This window comes from Microtus oregoni, unplaced genomic scaffold (genome assembly GCF_018167655.1).
Source record: "Microtus oregoni isolate MIOR12 unplaced genomic scaffold, Mior012 000017F_ref0000208, whole genome shotgun sequence".
Classification (NCBI taxonomy): Eukaryota; Metazoa; Chordata; class Mammalia; order Rodentia; family Cricetidae; genus Microtus; species Microtus oregoni.
Window position 1 is genome coordinate 4,439,123 of NW_024543076.1, and position 14,521 is coordinate 4,453,643.

At 42.9% G+C, this 14,521-nt stretch overlaps 1 protein-coding gene across 1 annotated transcript in view; it reads right to left on the reverse strand.

Moving 5' to 3' along the window:
• Positions 1-3,634: 3,634 nt before the first annotated feature.
• The window catches only part of Melk (maternal embryonic leucine zipper kinase), a 65,376-nt gene continuing 54,489 nt past the window's right edge, over positions 3,635-14,521 (reverse strand). Inside the window, exons 15-18 of the mRNA XM_041667602.1 lie at positions 12,027-12,120; positions 10,704-10,872; positions 7,287-7,390; positions 3,635-4,204 (exon numbers count right to left, since the gene is read on the reverse strand). Coding sequence (XP_041523536.1) covers positions 4,027-4,204; positions 7,287-7,390; positions 10,704-10,872; positions 12,027-12,120 — 545 coding nt within the window. The 3' untranslated portion in view covers positions 3,635-4,026. The remainder of the gene's footprint in view (positions 4,205-7,286; positions 7,391-10,703; positions 10,873-12,026; positions 12,121-14,521) is intronic.

The following is a 14,521-nucleotide window of genomic DNA, read 5'->3' on the forward strand; positions in this document are numbered from 1 at the left end:
CTGCCTCTGCCTCCCTAGTGCTGGGATTAAAGGCGTGCGCCACCACCGCCCGGCCTGAGGTTCATTTTCTAGGCGATGCCATTCCCCACAGAGGAAGAAGAGAGAACACTGTCTTATGCCTTCCAAGAACAGATAAACTGGGCTTCAGAAAACTAAAACTTCTTTCATCAAAAATTACCATCAAGTTAGGAAACCCAGACATAAAGCTAAATAAACGAAAAATAGAATGTGGTGCTGGCAAGACAGCTCAGCAGCTTACAGTGCTACTGCTCTTGCGGACAACCCGAGGTGGATTACAGTTCCCGCCTGTAACTCCAGCTCCGGGGAAACCCAGCGCCTCTGGCCTCCAAGGGCACCAGCATTCACACGCACAAACTCACAAACATATACGCACACATTTAAAATAAACTTTAAAGCATCATTTAGAATGAGAAAAGCATTTGTCTATCACATGGTATCAAACTCATATATGCCACCTATGACTGTTGATACCAAACCTACGTCTATAATCTGTAAACGGCGCCTATGATTCTCACAAAACCCCAGCTGAAACCAGGCAAAGGATCTGGGTAGCTGTTTCGTTTTTATATAGATGAGTGAGTGCCTGGAAAGATGTTCAACGTCTTTCATCATTAGGGAAGTACATGGTAAGACACACCTACTAAGACGGTTAAACTAACAAACATTAGGTGTTGCAGTGTGGAAAGCTCAGGACCCTCGTACGTCACTGCTGGGAATGTAACATGGTGTACAATGTCTTTGAAAAGTTTGGTGGTGCCTCAAGATGATGGCAGTCAGCGTTGCACTGCTAGGTACACACACAAGAGCACTGAAAGCCACATTCACACAAACTTGCACACAAATGTTCACACTGACACTAAGATTTAAAGGTATTAATATCCAAATGCCTTTTATCAGCTGATAAGATGAATATGCACTATATTCACGCCATGGAGAGTTATTTAGCTATAAATTAGAAGGAAGTCCTAATACAGGAATCATGATAAATCTTGAAAACATTAGGGAAATTAGATCCCAAAGGCAACATATGCGATTCCACTTTGTCCGAGTTAGCTTTGTTTTTGTAAAAACAGGTTTATTTATGTGTGTGCATATGTGTATGTGTGGGTGCCTGCTGCAAGACCACGTGGAGGTGGAATTACAGAGGTCTGCGAGCTGGCTGATGTGGATGTTGAGATCTGAACCCCAGTCCTGATTGAGCAAGTTCTCTTAAGCACTGAGCCATCTCTTTAGTCCTATTTTGTCCTGGATAGCTTTGCCAACCTGACACAGCCTAGAATCTAGTCTCGACTGAGTGAATGCCTAGATTGGAATGGTCTGTGGACAATTCTGTGCGGGATTGCCTTAATCGTGAATTGAGGGCCCACTGTGGGCACTTTTTCTTGGGTAGGTGGTTCTGAGCCATAGCAGGCTAGCTGGGGCTGAAGAGATGGTTTAGTGCACTTCACACTGTCCTTTCATAATTCCTCATGCTGTGGTGACCCCAACCATAAAATTACTTCACTGCTACTTCACAACTGTAATTTTGCTGTTATGAATCATAATGTAAATATCTAATATGTCTACGTGATCCCAAAGGAAATACGACCCACAGGTTGAGAGCCACTGGTTTGGTGATTAAGGCACAAGCTGTTCTTTCAGAGGACCCAAGATCAATTCTAGCACCCACATTGGGTGGCTCACAACTGCCCTTAAGCCCGCCTCTCAGGAATCCAATACCCTCTGACCTCCAAGAGTTCCCGCGTTAACATCCACAAGCCCACACACATAGGAACAACCTGTTTTAATGTTAAGACAGGCAAATACGGGTCTGCGAAGAGCCAGCAAGCAGTATTTCCCCCAGTTTTTGCCTTTGAGTTCCTGCCCTGATTTCCCTCAGTGATGAATTGTGGCCTGGAAGTGTCAACCAATCCAAACCAACCCTTTCCTTCCTTAAGTTGCTTTTTGGTCATGGTATTTGTCAGAGCAACCAAGTGAAACTGGTGTAGAATTATATGAATTGTGCAGAATAGTCAATCTGTAAAGACAGAAAGCAGATGTGTGTCCATCAGGGCTATGGGGTCAGGGGATGGAGAGTGAGTCTTTCCAGAGACAGCTTGTCATGATCAAACTCTTACAAAATTAGATTGTGGTGATGAACGCATAACTAGCAACGAGCTTTATTTTGCCCCATTTTCATGTGTGCATGTGTGTGTGCACGTGTCCACAGGTGTGGGTGCGTTTATGCACGTCCATGCAGAGCCCGAGGCTGGTGCCAGCAATCACCCTTCATCACTCTGCGACCAAATTCACTGAGCAAGGTCTCTCAACCAAACGCAGAGCTGGCAGCTTGCTCTGGGGATCCCACCTCCACCTTCGGAGGCCGGAATTCCAGGCGGGCATATGCAAGGGTTCTAGAAATCCTACCTATGGTTCCCATACTTGGATAGCACAAGCTTTTACCTCAGAGCCACCCAGCCCTTATTTAATTAAAAAAAAAATTACACTTATTACATGGAAGAGGGGGAAGGGGAGCATGCGATAGAAGTCAGAGGACAGTTTCTCCACCACGTGGGGTGGGGGGCAGGTGTGGCAGCAAACACCTTTACCTGCTGAGTCATGTCACTGTCCCAAAAGGTGGAAGCTGTAAGATGTAACTTATATGTCAAGAAGGCTGTCACTAACAGTGTAAAACCCTGCAGCAGTTGGTTTTCCTTACCCAGGCCACTCTCCCCAGTGGGGTACTCAAGTTCCTCAGGCCTTCCTTACTCTCGGCTAAATCTCCAACCCATCTATTCACTCTTAATAGTTGACGTCACTTCCTTTTCCCTTTAAAATCTCTACTCAGCACCACCTGAAAGGCTTTGCCTTTGCACGCGTTCTGTCAAGAACACCGCACTTCCCACTCAGTGTATCCTTGTTGGTCTGTCAAGAACTCCGCACTTCCCGCTCTGTCTAGTGTATCCCTGTTGGTTTGTCAAGAACACCGCACTTCCCACTCTGTCTGTGTATCCCTGTTAGTTTGTCAAGAATAAACACTGTTTTTTCCAAGACATCATTTCTACCTTCGATCATGTGTCAATACTGAAAACATCTGGCTGGCCCTCACGGCAGATTCTGAACTCCCTGGTTTGCTAGGCAGCACCAGCTTCAGCTCCAGAAGCACGGGCCTGAAAGCCCTCAGTGAATGTTTATTGAATAAATGAATGACAAAACACTCCCTCACTACTGACCAGAAACAGTGCTATTTTTCCTCCAACTAGTTTAATTGGTAAAATCCATACAAATGTAACTTGAGTTCTGGCCTTTAGAGACCAATAAAATGAAATAAAAATACAAATTTGGGGCCAATGTTGAGTCCTAGGGAGATTACCATAAAGTAACATTTCATGGGGCCTGCACTTTGGATACTTATCATTGTTGACTGGACATACTTACTGAAGTCAATACGCTTTTATACCACATATTAAATGTGTTGTTTAACTCTGGTAACCACAGCTGTGACTTAGTTAACGATCTCAATAAATCCTACTTAAATCAAAGACAGGAAAAAATTATGCAAATGAATTCTTATCTGTTTTTCTGCCCAAGGCATATTTGATAACAGATAAAACACACTCCAAATAGTCTCTACTTAACAGTCAGCAAGCCATTTGAGGTTTTATTCCAATCAAAATTAGATACAAAGAGAAGCCTGGTATATTCACAAATGGTTTTAGTGCAGAAAGAAATTGTACATCAGAATGAGTCACAGGAAGAGCTGGCATCCCTATGGAAGTGAACAGAGAACAATCAAGTTACAAACACACCAAGTCACACGATTTAGAAAGAGTAATAAAGAATGGCAGAAGGGTTGGCTGCCTCAAATTCAGTCATAAAATAACATTTTTTGTTGAAAAGACAAAAAGGTCTTGGTCTTGAAGACAGTTATTTAGAAATGAGCTTGCAGTTCCAACCAGTCATAGGGTCTCTCGTGCACAACACGCCATCCTCGCTCATCCAGGCAGGAAGAAAGGCATCCATTATTTACATCTTGCAGCTAGACAGGATATCTTCCACCAATCTCTTGTAGACCCAAGCATCACCCTTAAGCCGATGCCTCCTGATGCCCACCACGTCCGGTTTCTGGAGCTGGCACACTTCTAATTCAAACTGCATTGTCACTTTGCCAAAATCAGACTGCGTTTGACACTTTAGTGTGTAACTGAAAAACATTAAGATAGCAGGTAGTCAGCGAGCCATAGTGTTCCAGATAATGTAAGAGTTTTCTAGACTTCTAAGCGCTGGCGGGAAGTGAGCCATTATTTCACTGGAAACAATAAATTCTCCATACAGTTTCCAACTGGCCTAGCTATGCTGTGGGGATGAGGTGTGACCGTGTTTTCTCAGATGAGCGATGATCCCAAGAGTAAGGTATGAAAACCTGATCAGCATTCTCCCTCAACCACAGAAAAGTCCTTCTTAAATAGTTGGACAGAGTAGGCATACCTGGGACACCTGGCATGTCTTTATATGGCCTTTTTCAACAGGAATGTGAGGTCATTTCCACAATATTCCCAACAAAGGAAAACGAGGGAGATTTAGAACATTCTTACCTCTGAAACTTGTGACTTTTACTTAAATAAAGCTGAAGCAACCAACCCTCTGGAAAGAGATCCGCCTCATCCAGGGGGTGGAGGCTCACGCCTTTAGTTCCAGCACTCGGGAGGGAGAGGCCCGCTGATCTCTGAGTTCAAGGCCAGCCTAGCCTACAGAGCTAGTTCCAGGACAGGCTCCAAAGCTACACAGAAACCCTGTCTCAAAAGGGGGGAAAAAAATCTGCCTTGAAGACTTTTCTCATACAAGTTTAGAAACTATGACTGCTAGCTGTAACACTTTCCAGTAAAAATAAGAGCAGGAAAACAGTGTGCCACCATGCTGGAAGCATAGGGCATATGTAGTCAAAGCTGCCAGGTTCCCTTCCCTGGCAACACAAAATAGGGCTTTGACTATGAAAGTGGCATGGACTGAATTCATATAAACATAATTAATTACTTTACATTTTAGAGCTATGTCTTACTGATCTTCAATAAATAAGAACACAAACACTCGGGTTTTTTCTTTCTTTTTTTTTAATATTTATTTATTTATTATGTATACTATATTCTGTCTGTGTGTATGTCTGCAGGCCAGAAGAGGACACCAGACCTTATTACAGATGGTTGTGAGCCACCACGTGGTTGCTGGGAATTGAACTCAGGACCTTTGGAAGAGCAGGCAGTGCTCTTAACCACTGAGCCATTTCTCCAGCCCCCATCGGGTTTTTTTAAAATTTAAGTTCTCTAAATATTTAAGCATTTATGTACTTATTATATTTAGGCACTGTTCCTCAGAAGTATGACAATTTGGGGAATTTTTGAGACAGGGTTTTGCAGGCCTGGGTTCCCAGAACCTGGGAGCTACAGGAGATTTCTCTCAAAAATAAAACAAAACAAACAACAAACAAAAAAAGATAGTATCTTTCCATATAGCCCAGAGGAGCCTGGAACTTTCTATATCCCTTAGGCTAGCCTCATATGAGAAAAGTCATGCATGTACCACCAGGCAAAACTAAAACTGTTTTTATTATTTATTATGAAACTTCACAAACATTCTTTGTCTTACTCAGTTACACCGAGTTTGAGAAAAGGGTAAAATATCTTAGAAATAAGCAGCCAGAATCAGAAATGTCAAAAGGAACATCCTAGGTACAAGTCTACAGGAAGGGAAAGAATAGTTTAGCTCTGTAAAGACAAATCCATCCTCCTGGAAGACTAAAAACCATAACAGCACTGAGAAGCCGAATACTGTTTTTTGCTTCATCACAAGGTAAAAGCGACCAGATAGTAACAGATCAGAGTGGGTTGGACCATTCTAGTTGCTCCCAATGTCAAGTCAAAGCACCAGTTGGATTTCAGCTAATGGTCTGCTGCTGAACCACATGCCAAAGGAGAGACCAGCACAGGCCTGTGAGAGTCAGCCAGAGCTTCTGGGACCAGAGAAACAGCACCACACACAAGCAGCACTAAGCAGGAGTTAGACAAACATGTTCTAATAAGGCTGAACGAAAAATGCAAGAGCTCACACAGGTGACATATCTACATATCTATCTATATACGGTGATACATTCACAAAGGATTGTCTTTAAAATATTACTCAGGCATGGCCACGGTGGCACAAGCCTGTAATCGCAGTGTTTCAGAGGTGGAGGCAGGAAAATCACAAGTTCAAATCCACCCTGGACTAGTCAATTGCATTCCAGATCAGCCCAAGATAACCTAGAACTTAGGGTGCAAAGTAGGAGAATTGAAAGTTGAGACCAGCCTGGACAACAGTACAAGGTCCTGTCTCAAAAAAGTAAACAAGGAAACAAACAAACAAATCAAATCAAATTCTATATAGATTATCCTGCCTGCATGCTTTTGGTAAATTTAATAAACAGTACACACAGCTATATAATAAAGGGATTTTAAAAGCTGGTGTGATAGCATGCTTGTAATCCAGTGCTTGGGAGACTGAAGCCACCCAGATCAGAAGATCCATAGTAAGGCTGTTTCAAATAAATGAATAAGGTTGAAGAGATGGCTCAGTGGTCAGGGCTGCTCTTTCAGAAGACCCCAGTCCAATTCTCAGCATCCACACCGCAGCTTACAATGCTATATATATATATTTCCAGGGGATCTGATGCCTTCTTCTGGCCTCTGCAGGCACCAGGCATACATGTGATTCACATATATACATGCAGGCAAAACATCAATGCACATAAAATAAAAACTAAAATCAAAATAAATAAGTCATCTAAAAGACACAATTGGTGAAATTCTTAGAAGCAGGAACAATTTGCATGCTCAGAAGAGACCTGGCTACTCAGCTCATGAGATTACACCACGGAGCTTCTGACAGCTCACCCAGCAGGGACATTCAGCTGAATTAACTCCTTAACCCACTGAAAACTAACTCCAAAAGATAGTTGGTCAAAGAGAAGCATTCTACAAACTTCCACATGTCCAATGTGTCTCAATGATTAAGATTACAACTGGAAAATGCTATAACAAAGCAGAAAATTAAAGGACCTAGAGGATTGTCCTAAAATAAATGGAAGCCCAGAGTTCCCAATTCTGAGATGAAGCCTAATCTTGAAAGTGGGGACCATGAGTGCTTTCAGCTTAAAAGGAAATCAACTACGAACAGTGGCGCTAGCCCCGCAGCTCTGGAGAGGGACGCGAATGGGAGGGAGTGAACAGCAATGGCGGCAGTGAACGACTCACCCTTTCTGTACAAAGTCCACGTGCTTCTTGGGGAGCACAGCCATTATTTCATTCAGGAGCTGGTCAGGGTTCAGCAGTTTGGTTGTCGTCACATTATAGTGCAGCTGAGAGAGGAGAAGAGAGGTGGAGTCAACCACGCTGACACAAAAGCCCAATGCTAACTCCTTTTCAAATGGGAACTCTTCAAGAAAACGCTGGAAGAACAGACCACCAAGCCAGCTGCTTTACCACAGCAGTGGGGACTCAAGGGAAGATGTCTTCATCAGAAACTATTGTATTATTCCCATTTAAAAAAAAAAAAAAGTACCAGGCATGGTGATGCAAGCCTTTAATAATAGGAGGCAGAGACAGGCAGATCTCTTTGAGTTCAAGGCCAGCCTGATCTAAAAAGCAAGTTCCAGGACAGTCAAGACTACATAGAGAAACACTGTGTCCAAAAAACCAGTGTGTGTATAGATACGATGTGTGTGGTGAGCACGAGTGAGCACTGTGTGTGAGGTCAGAGCAGGACTGCATGAAGCTGCTTCTCTTCCCCTTATGTGAGGTCAGGGATTGAACACCTTTACCCACTGAGCTATCTCATCAGCCTCATGTCAATTTTACATGCTCATTTTCCTTTCTTACCAATTTTTAAGTTGCATTTCAGTGTGTGTGTTTATACGTGTGCATGTGTACACACAGTTCTGGCTTTAGAGTCAACGATACAGGAAAGGCATTGTGGAATCTCTCTCCATGGCAAGGAAAGCTACTGAGGTTAGGCATGTCAGAGGTGTCCCCTACATGGAGGTCCAGAGAGGCCACTGTGTGAAGCTGTGCAGGTGAAGCCTGGCTTGTGTTATAGACCCCAAGATGCTGGAGATGCCAGAGTGGTGGGATGCCTGCCCAGGAGAGCTGCTAACAGGGAGTGTGCTGAAGCTAGCAAGGCTAGAAGGAACTGAGTTCTAAGAGCGCTCTGACATCAGACGTGGAGATGCGGAATTTGGAGTTTGCCTTGCTGGTTTTTGGTCTTTGTGTAGAATTTCCTCGCTATGTTCCCTTTCCTTAATACAATGAATGGTACATTCTGTGCCACTGTATATTGGAAGTATGTGATCTGCTTTTTATTTTGACTTTACATGGGGTAACAGTTAAGAGATTGCATGAGTCTCAGAAGAGGCTTTGAACTTTGGACTTTTAAACAATGTTGAGACAATGATAGACCATGGAAACTGTTGAATATGGACTAAAGACATTTTTTCATTATGACATGGCTACAAGCCTCTGGGGGTCTGAAAAAGAATGGGCCCCCAGAGGCTCTTATATTTGAATGTTTAGTCACCAGGGAGTGGAACTATTTGAAAAGATTATAAGGATTAGGAGGAGGTGTAGCCTTGATAGAGAAGTTGTGTCACTAAAAATAGTCCTTGAGATTTCAAAAGCCCAAACCAGGCCCAGTAGCTCTCTTTTTCCCTGAGCCTGCAGATCAGGATGTAGCTCACAGCTACTGCTCCAGCATCTGCTTGCTATGCCTGCCGCCATGCTCCTCACCATGATGATAATAGACTAAACCTCTGAAACTGTAAGCCAGCCCCCAGTTAAACACTTCCTTTTATAGGAGGTGCCTTGGTCATGGTGTCTCTTCACAGCATTAAAACAGTGACTGAGACACTGCTAACAGCTTGTTTCTTTTCCTTTCCCCACCAAGTATATTGTCTACACCAATAGATTACACTCTTTAAAAGTGTAACAGGGTTATTAAGCAAGATGCAAACCTCTTAGCCAGACCCTTAATGACCTTCCAGCCCGTCTGCCCAAGCTGTCACTCCCCATTTTCCTTACACATACTACAACTCAAAGTTCAAACTAAGACTTCCAAAATGGCTCAGTGAGAAAATGTACTTATTCCCAAGGTAAATGGGCTGAACTCAACCCCCAGGACCCACGTGGTGGAAAAGAAACCAGACTCCTATAAGTTGTCCTCTGATCTCCATGTGGTATGCATGTGCACACACAATAAACAACTGTTTCTAAAAATTTCAATTCATTTCCCATGAATGCAAATATTTCATGAGAACCTATAAAAGTATCTATGTGTCAGGGACTACTCTTTATTGTACCAGAAACAGGACAACTAAGCTCAAGTCTCCAAACCTGAAGGCAGCTCTTAATTCCTCTTAGCATATATGTATTTCTCATGGATCCCATGCTTCCCTATCTCTACGTTGTCCTGTGATCACTAACTATCTGTGGTTCTGAATTATATGAAATACATGTTCTCTGAAGAGGGTGACTAAATCACCTCTGCATTCTTTGAAAAAAAATATTTTTAGGTTTTTATGTGTATGACTGCTTTGTCTGCATGTCTATACACCACATGTGTGCCTAGTGTCTACAGAGGCCACAAGAGGGCAACCTATCTTCTGAAACTGGAATTATGGATGTTTGTGAACCACCATATGGGTGCTGGGAACTGAACTCAAGATCTCTACAAGACAACAAACGCTCTTAACCACTGTGCCTCTCCAGGCCACCTCTGCATTCCTAAAGCCCACCAAATAAGAACATGCATGTATTAACTATTCAAAAATGTGTATAAATGAATAGGTAACTTAAAATAGATAATTTAAAAAAACAGTAAATTTATTAGATACATTTCTCTTTATTTTCTCCTATCCATCTAGATATCTATCTATCCATCTATCCATCCAGGTTTTTCTTTTTTCATTTTATTTTTGAAGATTTATTTATTCTTTATGTATACAGTATTCTGTCTGCATGTGTGCCGGCAAGCCAGAAGAGGGCACCAGATCTCATTACAGATGGTTGGGAGCCACCATGTGGTTGCTGGGTCTAGAACTCAGTACCTCTGGAAGAGCAGCCAGTGCTTTTAAGCACTGAGCCATCTCTCCAGCCCCACATCTAGGTTTTTCAAAACATAGTTTCTCTGTGTAGCCCTGGCTGAGACCAGGCTGGTCTCAAACTCAGAGATCCACCTGCCTCTGCCTCCTGAGTGCTGGGACTAAAGGTGTGCACCACCACTGTCCAGCAATACATTTCTTCTTCTTTTTAAAAATCAAAAGGATGAACTGGCAAGATGGCTCAGTAGGTAAAAGCTCCTGACATGCAAACCTGACATCCTGTGTTAATCCCTGGATCCCACACTGGATGAACGAGCAGCGACACACACACATACAGAGACACACACACACACGCAGACACACACACAGGGAAAGAGAGAAAGAATGGATCAGTGCAACCAGGTGAGGGGGTGGTAGTTGCACATGCTTGTAACCCCAGTATTTAGGAGGCTGAGGAAAGAAGACTGCCCTGGTTTAAGAGCAGCCTGGGTTAGAGACCCTGCCAGAGAGCTTGGGGTTAAAGAGACATCTAGTTAAGAGTCAGCTTCTGAACTTTATTAATAGACTCTGGACCACTTACCTTGCGCCTTCTTGGACCATCTTTGGCAGAGCCCCTCTTCTTGCTCCTAGTAAGTACAGTAAGAACCTTATCCAGTCCTCTCTCAAGGCTTCCAAACACATTGGTGCCTTTCCTTTTAGGGGTATCCTCCATATGTGCCTGGTTGAGGTCCACGTCCATTGAGCGGCACCTTAAAAACAAACGGAGCACTAGTGCCACTGTCCTGCTGCCCTCATGGCTCCTGAGCCTGTGCCTCTACATGCCAGGGCTGGCTGCAATAGAGTGACAGAGCCAGAGCACCTCAGTCCTCTCTGGGAGGGGAATAAAGCCATCTCCCACTAAACTACTTACCCTTTCATTTCTGTTTATTTATTTGGGAGATTGCAGGGATTGAACCTAGGTCCTTATTTATACTGGAAAAACATTCTACAATAAGTTCTATCCACACTCTTCTTTTTACCTTTTATTTTTGTGACAGGTTCATTAAGTTACCCAGGCTGGCCTTGAACTTGCAGTCCTTCTCCCTCAGTCTCCCAAGTAGCTGGGATTCCAAGTCTATGCCATGGCTCAACTCTTTCACTTTTTTATTCAACTCAAACATAGAAACATGCAAATATCAGAACAATGAACATTCACCTGTCCTCCTAGGGTCAACCACTACTAATATTTGGCCAATGGCTTTCTCTTTGTATACAGACAATATACAGATTCAGTCCCTGTGCACGCCTGCCCGCCTCCTGAAGGTATAATACTTTTACTCTGAAACACTTCTGTGTACACCTCCAATGAGTGAAACTATCTTCTTACCCAACCATAATATCAAAGACATTAAAAATAAAAAGATAATAACTGCAGCATATCTAATAGTTTATATTGTACTTCTCCAAATAAATCGTGCATCTAAAAACAACTGAAATGCAAAAAAGGCCTACTTATGCCTTGGGGTTTTTCACCTAAGAGAAGTGAGCTGGTTTTCTCTGTAAGCCGAATTAGAGTATTTACCATCCTGGGGAGTGCGACTGTTAGTGCACACCTACCCTCTACCAGCAGAGCCACACAAGCAAGTGGGCCTTGGGGAAGGAAGGCATGGCCATAGGCAGGGAGTCTGTCTTCCAGCTTGCGGTGCTTTAACTTAAGGTGCCAGTCCCACAGCTTATCGGTTTCATTACCCCGCCCCAGGAAGGTGCAACAGTGGCAGTGACCGTGCTCAGCCACAGCCTGTCCTCTAGCAACAGCGGTCCAGCTCCAGCAGCGTCTGTCTCCACTCCTTGTCGGGACTTCCTCATGGGTGAAGAGTAGTCCCATGACCTACACTAAAAATTGGGAGTTTGAAAAGCAACTTACCGCCTCTCAGGGCTAATGACACCCGTTGTTGTGTCTGCCCCTGTGGAATTCCCTGGTGTTCTGACTGGGGCTTCTTTCAGGCACTGGTTTCTAGCTATTAAAAAAAAATAACAAACACAAACCCATGTGTAGCTGACAACACCTCAATCAATAATACATACATCACTTTCCTCATTGACTCCAAAATATTGGCACCACTTGGCAAGTAAAATTGCTGGCTCCAATTATGTAAGGAAAATGCTTCCAGATGACCGATGTTAAGAAGGAAATCACCTTGTGCTGTAAAGCATACCTTTAATCTCAGTGCTCAGGAGTGGATGCGCCACAGCTCAAGGCCAGCCTAAGGTGTATAACACCCTGTCTCCAAACAAAACACCCTCAAAAAAATAAATCATTTTGCCTTACATGTAAAGATTTAAAACAAGACATGAACCTCACTGCGAACTGAAGCATACTGAAAAGTGTTAATTCAATTTACAATCCCATTTAATTCCTATTAGATAAAGAAATTCATTCCCTTCTAAGTTTGAAAAAAATTAGCATGAGTTTTGTTAATGTGACTGTATCTTTATTCCAGAATTTTACACTTTACCCTAAACAGGGTAGGCATTGGCAGATCTGGTTACCACTAACAGAGCGGCCTTTTGATTTTATGTCTAAAGGTTCTGTTGTCTGGGGAAGGCAGCAGAGTAGGAGAGCACTTGCCTAGCACACCCAAGGCTGTGTTCAATCCCCGGAAAATACACAGACACACAGGTTTTATCTACTTTAGTGGTAACAATGATAATAAACTTAAGGGGGGGTTGTTTTGCTTTTAAATAATAAAGTCTATTCTCTTGAGCTTTATAAGAACAACAGTAATTTTTAAAAAGCTGTTTTTAAAAAGTCTTTGTATCCTAAGAGAATGTGCTACATATATAGCAGCAGACCTGTGACTACCACTGCCTGGACTACACAGGAGCTGCAAAAGGAATTACCATTCATGTCAAAACAAAACACAAGTAAGATGCACTGGTGGAAGCTCCCAGTTACATCGTCACCCCTTGCACTCTGTTTAAAGACGAACAGCCAATATTCAGCTTTTCACTAACACAGTCTTGCAGGGACAAGATCTGAAAACTACATCTCAAACTACCCACATTTCAAAACCTTTAGAATCAAATTAAAAGCATCAACAATAAAAAAATAAAATAAGAAAAGATTATGTTGCCAAAGGGTTTTTGTTGTTCTGTTTGTTTCTTTTTAGTTTCTGTATGAGGTTGGGGAAACCCTGAGTTGGTAAAGCACTGACTACAGAAACATGGAGACTGGAGTTAAAGTCCTTAGCACACTGCTGGAAAGAAAACCCAGTCTGGATTGGACTGGCATGAACTTCTAATCCCAGCACTGGGGAGACAGAGACAGATGGGTCCCTCAAGTCTGCTGGCCAGCTCAGCCTAACTGGCAAGCCTCAGGACCCACTGAGATCCTGTCTCAGTAGTGTAGGTGGCTCCTCAAGAATGACACCTGCGCTCTCATTCTGTCTGTCTCCACCAGGCAAGGTGGTGCTCATCTACAATCCAACAGGACTTTTCTTTTAAAAAATATTTATTTATTTATTAAGTATACAGTATTCTTTCTGCGTGTATGCCTGCAGGCCAGAAGAGGGCACCAGACCTCATTACAGATGGTTGTGAGCCACCATGTTGTTGCTGGGAATTGAACTCAGGACCTTTGGAAGAGCAGGCAGTGCTCTTAACCTCTGAGCCGTCTCTCAGCCCCAATCCAACAGGACTTGGAAGTAGAAGGACAGAGAATTCAAGGTCAGGGGGCTGGAGAGATGGCTCAGTGGTTAAAAACATGGTGCTCACCACTCTGATACTCTCATACAGACATATATGCAGGCAAACACCAATGCAAATAAAATAAAGATAAATAATTAAAAAAAAAATAATTCAAGGCCAGCTGGGCAGTGGTGGCGCACGTCTTTGATCCCAGGCAAAGGCAGGTGGATCTCTGTGAGTTCAAAGCCAGCCTGGTCTACAGAGCAAGCTCCAGGACTGCCAGGGCTATACAGAGAAACCCTATCTCAGAGGGAAAAAAAAAAAAAAATTAAAAAAAAAATTCAAGGTCATTTTCACTTACACCCTCACAATGAGTCTAAGGTTGGCCTGTGCTACATGAGACAGTCTTCAAAAAGCAAAGATAAATAAATTAAAAGACAACACAATTATAGTAAGAGGGGTAACAAAAGAGAGAAATCTTTGTTGGGGAAAGATGAAATGACAACCACTTGAGATCCTGTAGTTTATTGAGACTAGTGCCACATATAAACACACCTCATCATTCCAAAATGGACTCACATTTGGAGAAGACTATGTGTTGATGAAATGTAAAACTCATTAACACAATAATGGAACTCTAGCAAATATTTACACAAAATCTTTCACAATGTCGTCACGTACAATGATGACCTCTTGAAGTGGCTGTCAACCCTACTAGCAAACTAGTGCGAT